This window comes from Myotis daubentonii, chromosome 13 (genome assembly GCF_963259705.1).
Source record: "Myotis daubentonii chromosome 13, mMyoDau2.1, whole genome shotgun sequence".
Classification (NCBI taxonomy): Eukaryota; Metazoa; Chordata; class Mammalia; order Chiroptera; family Vespertilionidae; genus Myotis; species Myotis daubentonii.
The window spans coordinates 48,408,482-48,423,598 of record NC_081852.1 but is presented as its reverse complement, the minus strand read 5'-3'; the positions used below and the strand labels follow the sequence as shown (position 1 = coordinate 48,423,598).

Below are 15,117 nucleotides of genomic sequence, written 5' to 3'. Positions count from 1 at the left end.
GGCCTCTATCCTATATAATAAAAGGGTAATATGCAAATTGACCCTAACAGCAGAATGACTGGGAATGACTGGTCACTATGATACACACTGGCCACCAAGGGGCAGATGCTCAATGTAGGACCTGTCCCCTGGTGGTCAGTGCACTCCCACAGGGGGATCTCTGCTCAGCCACAAGCCAGGCTGATGGCTGCCAGTACAGCGGTGGTGGCGGAAGCCTCTCCCGCCTCCTCAGCAGCACTAAGGATGTCCGACTGCAGCTTAGGTCTGCTCCCTGCTGGTAAGTGGACATCCTCCAAGGGCTGCCAGGCTGCCAGAAGGATGTCTGACTGCCAGTTTGGGCCCAATCCCCCAGGGAGCAGGCCTAAGTCAGCAGGTGGACATCCTCTGAGGGGTCCCAGACTGCAAGAGGGCATAGGCCAGGCTGAGGGACCACCTCTCCCCCCAACCCCCTGAGTGCACAAATTTTTGTGTATCGGGCCTCTAGTTCTATAATCTTCTAACTGGTCTCTTATCTTGGCTCTTTCTCTTATCTAATGTATACCATATACTACTGTCAGGTTGATATTCATATTCAGCTTTAATAACATTACTACTCTGCTCAAACATATTTCAACTGCCACTTCTTACCTGGCAAATGAATTATGAAAACCTTTGATGGGTGTTCGGTATCATTCAACCTTACTTTTCCAATGCATTCCAAGATCCTATCATACATCAGTATTCTCAAACCAAACTGATTATTGTTATCTAGGATTCAATCTCTGTGCCTTTGCTTATTACCAGTTCTTCTCTCTAGAATATCTTTCCTCATTATTTTCACATTCCAAGTCTATTTTTCAAAGTCTTGCTTATGTGCCACTTCTTCCATAAAGCCTTTTGATTTCCCCAAGTCCAGAGAAACCACATCCCAACTCCATCTTTGAGTTTGCAGTCATTTTATATATTTCTTGGCAACTAATCAATTCTACATGTTCTCTTTTTCTTGATGGTAGATCATGTTACTTTGTATTTCCCTCAGTGTTTTTCACGAGAACACTGTTAATGTGGGACTCAAATGAGATAATAAATATTTAGTGACTTGAATGAATGAACAAATGAATGAGAAAAAAACTCAAGGCATTTGTAATCATTAGCGTATAGGTAACCATTTTAGTGGCTAAATACAAGTAAATATTATAGCACAAAAGTCAAATGACTTGACTTAGATGTATAGTGTTTGTGAAAATAATAACTTTGAAAACTAAGATCATCTTCTTGAAGTTATCTATTGAAAAAAATAGAGAAAAATGTTCTTACATTTATTGTGAGTTTTTTTTCTTCTCTCAAAGTACCTAAGTGAACCAAACTATGAGACTTTGGTTGCCATTCAGATTGGAATAATGGAGCAAACCATTGCTGTTATAGATAAGGTAACTCTCAAAGATATTAATCATTATAATGCCAACAGTTGTGATCATTTGAACAAAGTAATAGTGTTCCAAATTATGAATTCAAACAGAACCTAACAAAATTGAGGTCCTTTACTGATATTCAGGATGTTATTAGAGATCCCTGAATAGTGTCTTTGCAACCATAACAAGTCTGGTAGACGAAGCACTTCTTTTAATATTAGAATTAACCCCTTGGGACATATCTGATTGTACATGAATTTCCTATTTCACATCAGGTTATGATTTGTGTAATAGAAATGTTGATAGACTTTTCTTGGCATTGTAAAGGCTTTTTTAAAATAACTGCTTAACAAATGTTGTTTTGATTGTGTAGCACATAGAAAATGAAAACAAAGTAATCTCAAGTCTATGTGTTTTAATCTTATCTCCTTCTTAAGAATATACAAGATTTTTTTCTAAAATGTGGTAGTGTACAATTCCTTCTTTCAACAAATAATTTAAGTACCTACTATGTGCAGGCATTATGGTAGGCACTCAATATATAGTGATCAGATGATATCTTAATGATGATAATAAATTTTAAGAATAATGTCTTTATAAAATACATTTTTTCAAAATTATTTCTGTGGATCTTCATGGGAACAAAAATTTCAGACCCACAAAAAGAACGTGGAAAACTGTAAAAAACTACTGAAAAAACTGGGAAAGTTCAGCAATCAAAAAGATGTAACAAATTACAGTCTAAGCTGCAATTTGCAAGAAGAATTGGTGGCTGTCTCAGAGAGGAAAGACATCTCTAATGCCATGGGTAAGCTTTTTTATTTCTTTACTCAATATAGGTTTCTTTAAAAGTAACCAGTATTCCTGAAATCTGTACAGTTGTTATAAAGTTACCAGCATTTCTTCTATGTTTTTAATTGATTCTGTATGCTATTATTATATTTGAAAGTATATAAAATAATACAACTAATTTTTTTCTTCTTCATTTTTGGGATAGGGTCTCAACTGACTTTTGAAAAAATTGCCAAAGTACAATATGAAAACATGATGGAACAACAAAAGTTAACAAATATTTCAAAAGAACAAGCTGAACAGATTTTAGTACTGCAAGCTGAAGTTGAAAGACTAAGGATGAAAACATATCCTGCTCTTATTCCAATGTAAAAACACTGGTGGGAAACACAAGACCAAATCAATCATTTAAAAATAATTTAATTGGATTAAAATGATTTTTTGTTCTTTCATATCAGGAAATTTAAGTAGAGCCTCTTCTCAGTTGCATAGTTTGGTAGCAAATTATTTAATTTTAGCCTTAATAATTATAAAAATGTTTGTCATGCATAAATAAATGTATAAAATATGAGTTATTGTTTTCAAGAATGAGCAAGATTTTTACTCAGTATTCAAGAGGTATTTCATTTAGTTTTAATTTTATCAAAAATTACTTTCACAGTGATAATATAGAAAGTCTTAAAGACAACAGGAAATTATTTTTAGCCACAAGTGACATTTCTAATTTTATAAATTACCTGATGTTATGATGAAATTATGGATGATTTTCATACTTTTCTATATTTTGTAAGTTTTCCTCAATAAGCATTTATTCTATAGTCAGAAAAAATTGCCAGAACATTTAAGATTATTCCTTCTTCTAGCAATGAGAACATGGTAAACTATTTACTTTTATCAAGCCCTAAATCATTCATAAATTATGACATTTTTTGTACATAACATAATCTTCTGCATGTTATGTTCATTGTAACAGAATTCAAGTTTGTGTCCTACCCAATTGTTTAGCAAACAGAAAAAAAATGTTTTTTATTTTCATGAAAAGTTTATTGCTATGTTCATGCAGATGAGAATGAAATAATGAGATTAACTGGTCAGAAACTGCTTTGCTCTTCCATAGCCCGTGGAATGTTACATTCCAAGATGCTACCATATGAAACACTGACCACAATCTTCAAGTGATGTCAATGTCTCATTGTTCTGCAATTTGTGAATTGTTAATTTTAATCTGCAACGCCATGTCCAATGTACACTGGTGTAGGTAAAGCAAGAGAGCTACTATAAAACCTATTTAGAAAAAAATATTTAGGAGATTTAAACATTTATTTAGAAATTTCCAGGATAATAATTGATCACCCATACACTGATCAATACTAGATGGGAATGGTAAGAGAAATAATATGACCAACATTTTTGATGACCAACATTTTTGATGACTTCCCTCCTTAGTAATAGAATTACTCCTGAAGTAGTCAGTTTTTTCTGATTCAGCAGGGAAGTGCCATTGGTAACATTTTCTATATATAAAGTCCTTCAAAATTATCTGACAAGGGGGATCTGGGAGTGGGGCATGGGAACATGGATCCAAGTGTGGATAAGTGTGTGAAGAATACAAATACCTTGTACATAAAATAGGATTGACAGTTCTCTGTCCTGTCAGTTGGAATCAACCATGAATATACTAGTCTTCCCCTCCCCCGACTGGTGATACAAATTCCATGTCAACTAAATTAACTGCCTGCAGGCTCTATTTGCTAATAGTCAATGCCATAAATTTCACTGGATAATGCTCTGTGAATTCCAAGGTCCTAACAAACCAGTCTGTGATTTCTGTTTCTTAGTAGCTGCCCTGGGTGACTGGCAATGCTTTTTGCTTGAATGCCACAGCTTTGAAACATGTATAGAGTGGAGGTTAGCAGGAACCTCTTGCTCCCCTCCCTCCCCGCCCCCCACCAGACTATAGCCTAATAGCAGGACTTTTCAACAGGAGGTATCCTCGGGTTTGGAGGATTGTTTGTGGAAGGGCACGTGGGTCATGCACCCCAACCTACTTTTGATACTGTCCATGGTACTGATTCTTCTCAGCTTCTGCTGAACTAACAGCAATTATATTCATATTTTATAGCCCTTTAAAATATTATCTATATTATTTAAAAGCAGTGTAATGAACTGGGTCAAACATAGCATGGCTTTAAGCATAGCACTTAAGAATAGGGCTCTGGTACTGAGTTGCCTGGTTATAGATCCTGGCTCAGGCACTAATTTTAAATAACTAGTTTTTAAATAACTACTTGATCTTAAATTTCCTTGTCTTAAAAACTGGGATGTTGAATGAGTTAACATACTTTTTAAACTGACACAAAACAAGTGCTGTTAGCTTTCATTTTTCCGAATAAAAATGTTATTCAGGCCCTTGCTGGTATTGCTCAGTGGATAGAGCATCAGCCCGGGGAATGAAGGGTTCTGGGTTTGATTCCAGTCAAGGGCACAGTTGCAAGCTCCATCCCTGGTCCCGCCCTGGTTGAGGCATGTGCTGGAGGCAACCAATTGATGTGTCTCTCTCATGTCAATGTTTCTCTCTTCTCTATCTTTCCCACTCCCTTCCACTGTCTAAAAATCAATGGAAAAAATATCCTCGGGTGAGTATTAACACATTGTATACGGGAAACGTGTTTACACGTTTTACGTATTTATACGTTCTACCAGTGTAGTAGAGCGCGGGACACGTATTAATACGTTTTTTATAGACTAGCGGTAGAATGCGGGTAACATATAAATACGTAAACTAAAGTTATCGTAATTTTACTGAACGTTGCCATTTGCACAAAAAATTAGCAAAAATGGCCCACGCCACCTTTTAGCGCGTGATAAAAACTACCCGCAAACAATGTGTTAACAAAATGAAGGTTTATGGCAACACTGCTTCAAGCAAATTTGTTGGTGCCATGTTTCCAACAGCATTTGCTCACTTCATGTCTCTGTATCACATTTTGAATTTTTTTCATTATTATCCTATCTAATAAAGAGGGAATATGCTGATTGACTGTCACACCCTCAAAGATGGCAGCGCCCAGAGCCAATAAGGAGGGAATATGCTAATTGACTGCCACACCTTTAAAGACGGCGGCGCCCAGTCCCCTTAGCACTGCCGGGGCAGCAGGTACTCCTGCCTCCAGAGTTCCCCAGTGCCCCAGGGCCGGCCCTAGGCACAGGCAAGCCTCAGATGGCGGCTGCCCAACTGCCCAGGGCCACCTGAGGTTCAGGTAACCAGGGCCAGCCAAGGCTTGCGCTGCCGGCAGTGGCAGCAGCAGAGGTGTGATGGTGGCATCACCTCCTGCCCCTGAGGGCTCCCGGACTGTGAGAGGGGGCAGGCCGGGCTGAGGGGACCCCCCTCCAGTGCATGAATTTTCATGCACCAGGCCTCTAGTGTATTATGATCTGTGATCAGTGAACTTTGATGTTACTATTATAATTATTTTGGGGCGCCACAAACCATGCCCATATAAGATGGTGAATTTAATGGGTAAATGTGTGTGTTCTAACTGCTTCACTGACTGGCTGTTCCTTTCCTTGGGCCTCCCTACTTTTTGAGGCACAACAATATTTAAATTAGGCCAACTAATAACCCTAATAAAGCTAGAAATGAATAAGCTTAGTGAGGAAGACATATTGAAAGCTGAGATGGGCCAAAAACTAGACCTTTTGTACCAGTTAGCCAAGTTGCACTGGGAAACAAAAAAATTCATGACTCACTTTATTGCGGTGGTCTGGAAATGAGCCGTTTATAATACTTCTGAGGTATGCCAGTAATGTATACCATCAAATGAAGGTGAAATTCAACAGAAAAGATTTTGTAAAAAGAGACCACCTCATGGGCATCCCTATGCCCCAAACTCTCCCATATGCCTGATCCATATTCCATAACCTACTGTAACTAGAGAACCCACTATGCTGTTGGAGCCCTCAGCCTCCAGCCAATGCCTCGGAAATGCCCATTACTGTGCCGTCTACTCTCTCCAACTCTCCTAGAAGCAGACTTCCACTGATGCTGTAGATCTCCCAATTGAACATGTAAGAGTGACTCCAGGGAATGCGTTAAGTTAGCAGTGCAACTGCAGTCAAATGCCAGCACCATCAGCAGCTAAACCGCTTCTCCTGCCACATTTAGGCCCTCTGGCTGAGCAGCAGTTGATGGAGGCTGGTTGGCACAAAAGAACACAGCTCCCCAGGGCCAGGGGAGGCACATGTGAGGCCTAGGCCAGTCCTCTTGGTTCAGAAGCCAATGACAATGGCAATTTCAAGAAGGGAGGAATTTATGTATTGGGGGAGGAAATAGGTAGGAGGGAGGTGACTGAGCTTACTGTCATGGGCACTAACAATTAGAATGGATGCAAGAGCACAGTCCTTGGGTCTCCTGCTATGCCAAATATTAACAGTTTGTTAGGCCATTGGGAGGAACTGGACTGAAAATGGGGTGCACCTAGAAGAAGGGGGTCTACAAGTAGGGAAGTACTTTTTTTTAAGTTTGTTAGGTTTTTTTTTAAAGTAAGTAAAGCTGTTCTCGCCCTTAGAAGGACCCAAAAGTAGAAATTCAGAAAGCTCTCAGGAAGGACTGAAAGTGCACCAGCTTCCAAGTTTACATACAATAGCTTCAGCCACAAAGAAATGAGCTTTCTTCTCCCAAGCACAATTCTAAATTCTCAGAGACTGGGCCAGCTTGGGTTATTGTACATGGCCAGGATGACATTGTACGACAGGGCAGCCAGAAACACAATCCTATGAAGATGGGTTTCTGGCTGAGAAGTAACTGTGAACTAGACATACCCATCTATTTCACAGATGAAGCTAGAAAGGAAGATGAATCCAAAAGACCTTGTAGGCCATGTCTTAAAGTAGGAGAAGATGATATGTGGTTTTGTTAGAGATAGATGGTCATGTCACTAAATGAGATGAGGAATACAAGAAACAAATTTGCAGAAATCTGAAGAATATAATTTTGGACATAAGAGTTTACTAGTAATTACCTAATAGGCCATACAGATGGAAATATGTGGTAAATTGATGGAAACAAAGTTCATAAACTAAGGAGACAGGCAGGCATTTTAGACCAGTTTAGGTTTAGTCATTCACCAGACTGAACTACTTTTTAACATTTAAAATAAAACATCTTTTTATAATAAACAAGACAATGTATTATAACTGACTTCCAAAACTGCCCAAATTATGTTTTAAAACATGATTTAAATTTTTTTCACATATCTTTAAATGTCAAATTTTTTGACAGATTATCCAAAATACTAAATTTTCATTTTAGAAGTTACATATTTTTCTAACAGAGTACCCTAAGTTGATGTTCATCAAGATACCTTCTTTTAAGCCCCAATGGTTTATATCATCCCTTTAAAATGTGTAAGTATTTTTTAAGTTGTCATCCTCAAAGATATTCTGGAGAAAAAATTAGTAATTAAACACCTATAAATTCTTCTTCATTTCTGTTGTAGTGTAATAATTTATCATCTAACCCATAGTAGTCTATCAACTGAGTAAGGCTAAGTTTCTTGTTCTCCTCAGACATAGCTGACTGCAACTCATGAAGCAACAGTTGGCTACAGCTTCTCCACTTCTTTATTAACAACTGTAACTGAGACAGGTCATTCTGAAACAGGAAAAAAAAAACATATAAATGTATGGCAATAACTAGACAGGCATCATATTTTAACTTAAGTTGTTAAATCAGTGGAGTAGGTTTAAAGGGTACCAACATATTTGATCATGAATGAGCCTTATACCCAGGGAAAAATAGGGTGATTGTTACAATGACACTCCAATTGAGTTCTAGGGTATTTTGTTTAGTGAGAGCTCTGGGCCTCCCTCAACACTCAGGGAAAAATCAAAGCATTAAGTAGGGCAAAACTATGTAGAAAAGCAACAATGGTTTTCTATTACAGCTGTACTTTTAAAAATGAAATATTCAAATTATTTTTCAGCATTCACTATCTCATAAAACTCAAGTAGCTATATTTAGAAAAATCCTAAAAATTCAAGATAGCAAATAAGAGATACTATTCCATCATTTATTCCACATTGCTAGGGAAGGAGAAATTGCAGATATTTGAATGATCCAGGTAAATAAAGGTTATCTTCTTCCAAGGGCCCAAGTTCTATTTAATTCAATCTATCTGGGATGAAATCTAAAGTACATTTGTTGTTTTTTTCAAACAAAATGCCTGTAACTTTTAATAATTTGGAGGAATAAAAGATCACTACTAAAAATACTTTTTATTATACTCTGTGGCCCATGTTTTAACTTTTTAAATCATCCACTATCAGCTGTCACTTCTGTTCTCATTGTACTTGCATCTAACATTTGATATTTCTAATATTGCCACATGCTAAAAAACTTCAACTGCATATTAAACCGAGGGTGGGACTTTTAAAAAGTTGAACCTGGTGTTTAGAGGCCTCTTCTACTTTAAATCTGACATATTTGAGTTAAAAGTTGTTAGAAACCAGGTTTCTGAATACTTGGCTTATTGCTTGTTATGCTAAAAATAATTTTCTCTTTTTGAAATGACTTTCCTATTATTTACCTAAAAATATATCTAACAATTTAAAAAGTAATTATGCAATGACTCTGAAATTATCCTCACCTTTGATCTATACATTTTGACTAGTTTTAGCCTCCTAAGAAGGTCTTCTTTCTCCTGAATCTGTTTCACCAATTTTGCCTTTTCTTCATTTAATCCTTTTTGGGGAAGAGTCTCATCAAAGTCATTCTGGAGATCACTGCAAGAGCCAGTATCAAGTGATTTAGATTCACATGCATTGATATTCTTGATGGTATTTTTCAAATATGAACTTTCTTCAAATTCACTGTCTATGTGCTTAAAATTATCTTGAAATTCCAAACAATTTTCTTCTGTTGAACATGATGCTTTCTCTGGAAAGGTCTGATCGTTTTCTTCATTCTCTACTTTAAGACGTTTTACCACATTGTAACAGGAATTGAATGAAAATCTAGTTTTCCTCAACCGTTCTCTAAGTGTTGCACTCATAGGCTGTAAAAGGCAGAAAAACATTAATGTTAATAAAAAATATTCTTGATGTAAACAAATCTACTAGAACTAAAGACCTTACATTTCTATGGCACACATCACTATCTAGATGGCTTTCTGTCTCCATAGATCTTAAGTAACCATCACAAAATGTCTTTAATTCCTGGAAGCTCCATTAGTTTTATTTTAGCAAAGTCATCACTCTTCTACAACAGTGCTGAGACACTTATTCCAGTAATCACAAACATCTGTTCAGCAACTTAGCACATGCCTGACCCTGCTCTAGGTGCTTCAGTTACAAATTTTGGAATAGACCTAGATCCTGCCACCAACGACCTTCATGGCACTGCAAATTCAAACTTCTTCAATTTGTAATAACCTGATCTGAAATAAATAATTGACTCAAAATGAAATTTTGGGGGTGGGGAGAAGTCAAATACATTATCTTAGATGATCTAAAATCATTTAATACACTTATTCATGCTACACATGATGTTAACAATCTTCAGTAGACTGAAAACCACCACTGCCAGAATCACTAGAAACATAGAACTGGCCCACTGAAAGAACGACATTTTCGTACTTGCTTTCTTGAACTACTTGTATGGGGAGATGGTAGACTGGCACAGCCCTGTGGAGTGCGAGGTAAAATCACAGCTGAGTCCGAAGGGCTTTCCATCTTGAAAATGTTATCGTGGTTTACTTCTAAAAGACAAAAATAATCACAAAACGGAGATCAAATTAACCCCCATCTTCTATAGACTCCCGTCTTTATCAAAGTATTTCTTTATTATAGGTAACATCAGCAAGTAAGCCAGCATCTTCCTCTTTCACTTAGCTGTGATTCATCACTGCTTTTTGCTGTTGTTTTCCATTTACCCTCCTAAACAAGGTTGTGTTGGTTCACATGGTGACTACTAGTTTTTTCATGACAAATTAACTAGCCAGCGTCTCATATAAACAAGACTCTCCATTTGTTTTCATATTCAAAACCTGCCATATGGGGGGAAGAACGTTGGATAGTTATGAATTCTTTAATTTCGTTCTGCCAGCTTCACAATGAGAGGAAATAGAACTGAAATCTTGCCCCCAAAGAACATGATCAGACCTGTCCCACCACCCTGAACCTTAAAGGCTGTGCGATTGGAACCAATGACCCTCCAGGGCATAGGGATAAGGAACACAACCGCAAATAAATTTACGCCTGTCTGCATCATTTCCGTTTAAGTAGCGAAAAGACCCTGCAAAGGAGAGTCCACTGAGGTTTGTTTCCCCGAAACAAAGGCATCAACTTTACTGAGGGAGGTGTGGGGGGAGGAGAGGGAGAGAAGGGGGTCGCGGGGAACAGAGGAGTCCTCCCTTCCCTCCCACCATTGCAGAAAACCACACTAGCCCTGGAGGCCCCAGGCCCGAGTGCGGTTGAGAGGTCTCTGACCGCGGAAAGGCAGCGCTATTCGACTGCACAGCGGACCCCAAGGCCGTTCAGCTTTCACACAGATACTCGCGAGCCCGGACGCTACCTCCCTCCGCCATCCCCACAGCGACGGGAACCCGCCCAGCCCCGACCGGGGGCGCTCCGGTTCCAGGGGCAGAGCCTCGCGGGAGGCGGAAACAGCGCGCGATTGGCCGGATTGACTGACCCAGCTCGCGAGAGCGGCGGCACTGCGCGCGCGCGGCCAGGAGTCTCCACCAGGGGGACAGGGCGGGGCGGGGAGGGGCGGGGCGAGGCCACGGGAGAGGCGGCAGAGACGCGTGATTGGCCAAATTGAGAGACGCGCGCGGCTCTGCTCCGCCCAGCGCCCTGGAGCGGCGGGACTGCGCGCGCAGCTGCCGGCGTCAGGTAGGCCGGGCTGAGCGTCGCAACTCACGACCGGATTCCCAGGGAGCGTGCTTTTCTTCGCGGCTTTCCCTCCCTCTTCTCTGAGCAACACTTTCCTTCCTGCTTCGTTGTGTTTGTGTTTGGGCACCTTGATCACCACAGCAAAGACCTTTCCTCGGACATGAGAGGACCGAGAGCCTCAGGGAGGTCCGTGTGTTGAATTTACAGCTCGTAAACTCTCCAAAGGCCGAGGCCACAAAGGAGCCGCGCCGGGTTAATGGCCTGTGGAGAATCCAGTCGAGCTCGTTTCTAGCCCGTGCGGTCCAGTCCCAGAGGTTTTGCTGTAGCTACCTCAAATTTTAGATTTCCTCAGTTTGGCTTCAAATCTGGGAGAAAATGTCGCCCAAGGACGTTTGTTGTGGTACAACAGAGGAAGCAGAACAAATCCCGAAATGAGATGATGTTGTTGCCGGATGCAGACGTTTGGAGCAGACCGGGCCTTGGGAATCCTGGGCAGCGCGTCCTTAGTCTAACACACGCCCTCGGTTTCCTGTGTGGCCATGGGCTGCGGCTGGGCAACAGCCGAGTGCGCTCGGTGGGTGGAGTGCTGCTTTAGGCAAAGACAGCTGAGTAATTGCCGAGTCACCAGGAAGGTGGGAATGTTACGGGGCCGGGGTTCTCGGTCCTGGGGGATGAATGGCCCTTTTAAACGTTGACCCCGGCTCTGTGCTGACACCTTTCTGACTGGCCCGGGAGTGGTCAGGACCAGAGGATTTACCTGAGTCCTGAGCGGTCGGATAGAAACACAGAGCCTAATGCAGTGGTTCAAGACAAATGTGGGCGTCAGATGGCCAGGGTTCGAATCCAGGCACCATTATTGTATGTGCTTCGTAACGGAGTGTCTCTGCCTTGGTTTCCTCGAGGGTAAAATGGGATTATAATATCGACCTCCTAGGGATGAGAGGATTAAATGAGAATTCATTGCAGATGAGAACAGTGCTAGTATCTCCGAAGCAGTCTGTAGTTGTTATTTTATACTAGAGGCCCGGTTCACGAAATTCGTGAACGGGTGCAGTCCCTACGCCTGGCAGGCGATCGAAGCACCAGCATCTGGCGTGGAAGAGCAGGTCCCAGCTGACCTCTGGGCCCTGGGCAGCACCTGGGCCCCTGGGCCCCCGCGGACCCCTCCACCTGAGTCAACGGCACTCCATATGGTGAGCATGGCCGCGGGTCAGGGCACAGTGTGGGCCTCTTGACCTGGCGCTGCCCACTCATCTGCTCCACCATCCCACCGCAGTCCTGCTCGTGTGGGAGCCCATCAGGCCTGGCAGCGCCTCCACTGTTGCCAGCGCCATTTAGATGCTGACGCCTGCCATGGTCTACGCCGCCCCCTGGTGGTCAGCACATGTCATAGCAAGCAGTCGAACTCCCAGTGGAACAACCACCTAAGGGGACAACTTGCATATTAGGCTTTTATTATAGAAGACTAGGGGCCTGGTGCACGAAATTCGTGCACTGGGTGTGGGGCGGGGGGGAGTGTCCCTCAGCCCAGCCTGCCCCCTCTCACATACTGGGAGCCCTCAGGCGTTGACCCCCATCACCCTCCAATCGCAGTATCGGCCCCTTGCCCAGGCCTGACGCCTCTGGCCTAGGTGTCCGGCCCGGGCAGCAGGGACCTGCAGTGGTAGCGGGGGCGCCGCGATCGCGCGGGCTCTGCCCCTGCCCCTGGCAGGATGCCTCTGGCTGAGGCGTTCGGCCCGGGCAGCGAGGACCCGCAGCTGCAGCGGCCCCGCGATCGTGGGCTTCGCTTTAGGCCCAGGCAAGGGGCCCCTAGCTCCTGGGACTGCCAGCTTCGACCGTGCCCAGCTCCCATCGCTGGCTCCACCCCTACTTCCTGCTAACACTGGCCAGGGCGGAAAAGGCACCTGATTCTCCGATCATGGCTGGGGGGCAGGGCAAAGGCGGCCCCAGGGCCGCCTTTGCCCTGCCCCCCAGCTCTTAGCTCCCCCCTGGGTTTCTGATCACTGTCAGTGGCAGGGGGCTTCTTCCTGCTTTCCCTTTCGCCTCCCTGCATTGTGCCTACATATGCAAATTAGCCGCCATCTTGTTGGCAGTTAACTGCCAATCTTAGTTGGCAGTTAATTTGCATATAGCCCTGATTAGCCAATGAAAAGGGTAGCTTGTACGCCAATTACCATTTTTCTCTTTTATTAGTGTTGATAGCAACTATATTCATCATTCCCTAATTGACTTCAAGGAATGCATCACATAATTTTTTCAACCCTGCACTTACCTTTCAAAAAAAGGCCACATTTTTTTTAATGGGGGTTGTGCTCTGTGATATCTCTCACAATTTAAACCACAAATAGCAGAAAATTTGGAGCCTCCACAGTAATTAATATGTATTCCACTCCTAAAATTTTCAAAAATGCTATAAATTAATCTCAAGGAATTTAGAAAATGAATGTGAGTGAGCACTCATGATTTTGTGATAGGGGTGTTATTCACCTAACCAAGCCACAGGTCTCAGTCTGTACTTTTATTTCTCCCTTTACTCATCCATTGGCATCAGTTGACTCACACTGAAAAAAGCAGAATGATTTGTCCTGACACTAGAAGCACAATGCAGACTCTGCATATTCTTTATACCTTGGGGCATAAGGTTGGGTCCTGTTTATGATTCCCTCAAGACAGCGGCTCCAAAATCCTTTTTATCATTACAACCTAAGCTCAGAGCTGTTTTTGCTGGCTGCATAAAGGAAAACAACATCTTGCCTTGGAAATGTTCTGACTTGCTTATTACGTGAACTGGTATATTAAAATGAGATTGTTTTGGCCAGATTTTTAAAGATTTTCAGAATAAGTACTCAGAAAAACCTAGTTTCAGCCCTAACCGGCTTTGCTCAGTGGATAGAGCACTGGCCTGCGGACTGAAGGGTCCCAGGCTCGATTCTGGTCGGGGGCACATGTTGGGTTGCGGGCTCCATTCCCAGTGGGGGAGGGAGGTGTAGGAGGCAGTCAATCAGTGGTTCTCTCTCATCATTGATGTTTCTATCTCTCCCTTCCTCTCTGAAACCAATAAAAATATATTTTAAAAAATAACCAAAAAAACCCTGATCTTCCATATATGTTTGTGTTTTACCTATTCCCATCACATACCAAAATGGAAACATACATTCCACTCTAGTGTAAGGGATCTGGGATATAGCCTCTATAGTTTTCACTGTACCTTTAGATAAAGCCTAGCAAACATTTTCATGTCCTTAGGAGCCCAAAATCTTTTGACCTTTAAGGAGTCTGGTGTTTCTGACATAGGACATTGTATTTTCCTATGAAGCTTTTCAGGCAGGGAAAAATATGCCAGAAGGCAATGACTCCTTACCCTACCATGGAGAACAATTTGAGCAATGGAATTCAATGATAATAGTAATTAATATCAACCTAAGACAGGTCTTCTCATTGTGTTTTTAAATTTCTTCAATACCCAGGGCTACCATTAGTCACTTTGTTATTCATTAAGGAGTGGTAAAATGTACCTTCCATTCTTCTCTGTGATTATTGTTTGTAGGATGATGACATAGACCTAAAAAAATTTTATGAGGCTTTTTTTTTTAACAACAAGAAGAGCATAGTGAATGCTGTCTCCCTCTCCCTTTCTCTTTCTCCATACAAACACAGACACACTTTTAAGCCACAATTCAAAATTATGTTTCAGAAGATGTATTTAATTTTTTAATTATTGGCTTTAGCTTTATTTTAAAAATTTTAACAGTAATCTCAGGGTGACCTAAGTTCCATTTCATTAACTTTTCTGGGTTTGACCAAAATATATATATATTACTAGTATATAGACATAGCTAGTATAAGTATTTTTTAAAACAATTAAAAATGTAAATATGCATTTTTAAGACCAGATTTAAATCCACTTAGGTGAGGAATTATGCAGAATGCACATGATTAAGTTGATTTATAGTGTTTATTAAGACAAACTAATACAGATTTATAACACTCAAAAGAAAATCTAAATTCTCTTAATCAACTTGCAATATTTCTTATGACATTT

At 41.3% G+C, this 15,117-nt stretch overlaps 2 protein-coding genes and 1 long non-coding RNA gene across 8 annotated transcripts in view; 2 read left to right on the top strand and 1 right to left on the bottom strand.

Annotated features, from left to right (window-relative positions):
• The window catches only part of CFAP43 (cilia and flagella associated protein 43), an 84,290-nt gene extending 81,408 nt beyond the window's left edge, over window positions 1–2,882 (top strand). Inside the window, exons 36-38 of the mRNA XM_059661328.1 lie at window positions 1,329–1,409; window positions 2,046–2,199; window positions 2,389–2,882. Of these exons, the coding sequence (XP_059517311.1) occupies window positions 1,329–1,409; window positions 2,046–2,199; window positions 2,389–2,555 (402 nt within the window). The 3' untranslated portion in view covers window positions 2,556–2,882. The remainder of the gene's footprint in view (window positions 1–1,328; window positions 1,410–2,045; window positions 2,200–2,388) is intronic.
• Window positions 2,883–7,171: 4,289 nt separating this feature from the next.
• On the bottom strand, window positions 7,172–12,149 carry SFR1 (SWI5 dependent homologous recombination repair protein 1). Of its 6 annotated transcripts, none has more exons than XM_059661322.1 (4): window positions 11,833–12,149; window positions 9,819–9,940; window positions 8,831–9,238; window positions 7,172–7,836 (listed from the first exon to the last, which is right to left on the bottom strand). In XM_059661322.1, exons 2-4 carry the CDS (start codon window positions 9,912–9,914, stop codon window positions 7,645–7,647), a joined length of 696 nt encoding a protein of 231 aa, XP_059517305.1. In that variant the 5' UTR covers window positions 9,915–9,940; window positions 11,833–12,149; the 3' UTR covers window positions 7,172–7,644. The 6 variants fall into 6 exon arrangements, with proteins under 6 accessions (XP_059517305.1, XP_059517309.1, XP_059517306.1 ...); XM_059661326.1 differs by lacking the exon at window positions 11,833–12,149 and adding an exon at window positions 11,104–11,386; XM_059661323.1 differs by lacking the exon at window positions 11,833–12,149 and adding an exon at window positions 11,212–11,234.
• LOC132214311 (uncharacterized) overlaps window positions 10,989–15,117 on the top strand; it is a 37,161-nt gene continuing 33,032 nt past the window's right edge. The window contains exon 1 of the long non-coding RNA XR_009448257.1: window positions 10,989–11,075. This is a non-coding gene — a long non-coding RNA (uncharacterized LOC132214311). The remainder of the gene's footprint in view (window positions 11,076–15,117) is intronic.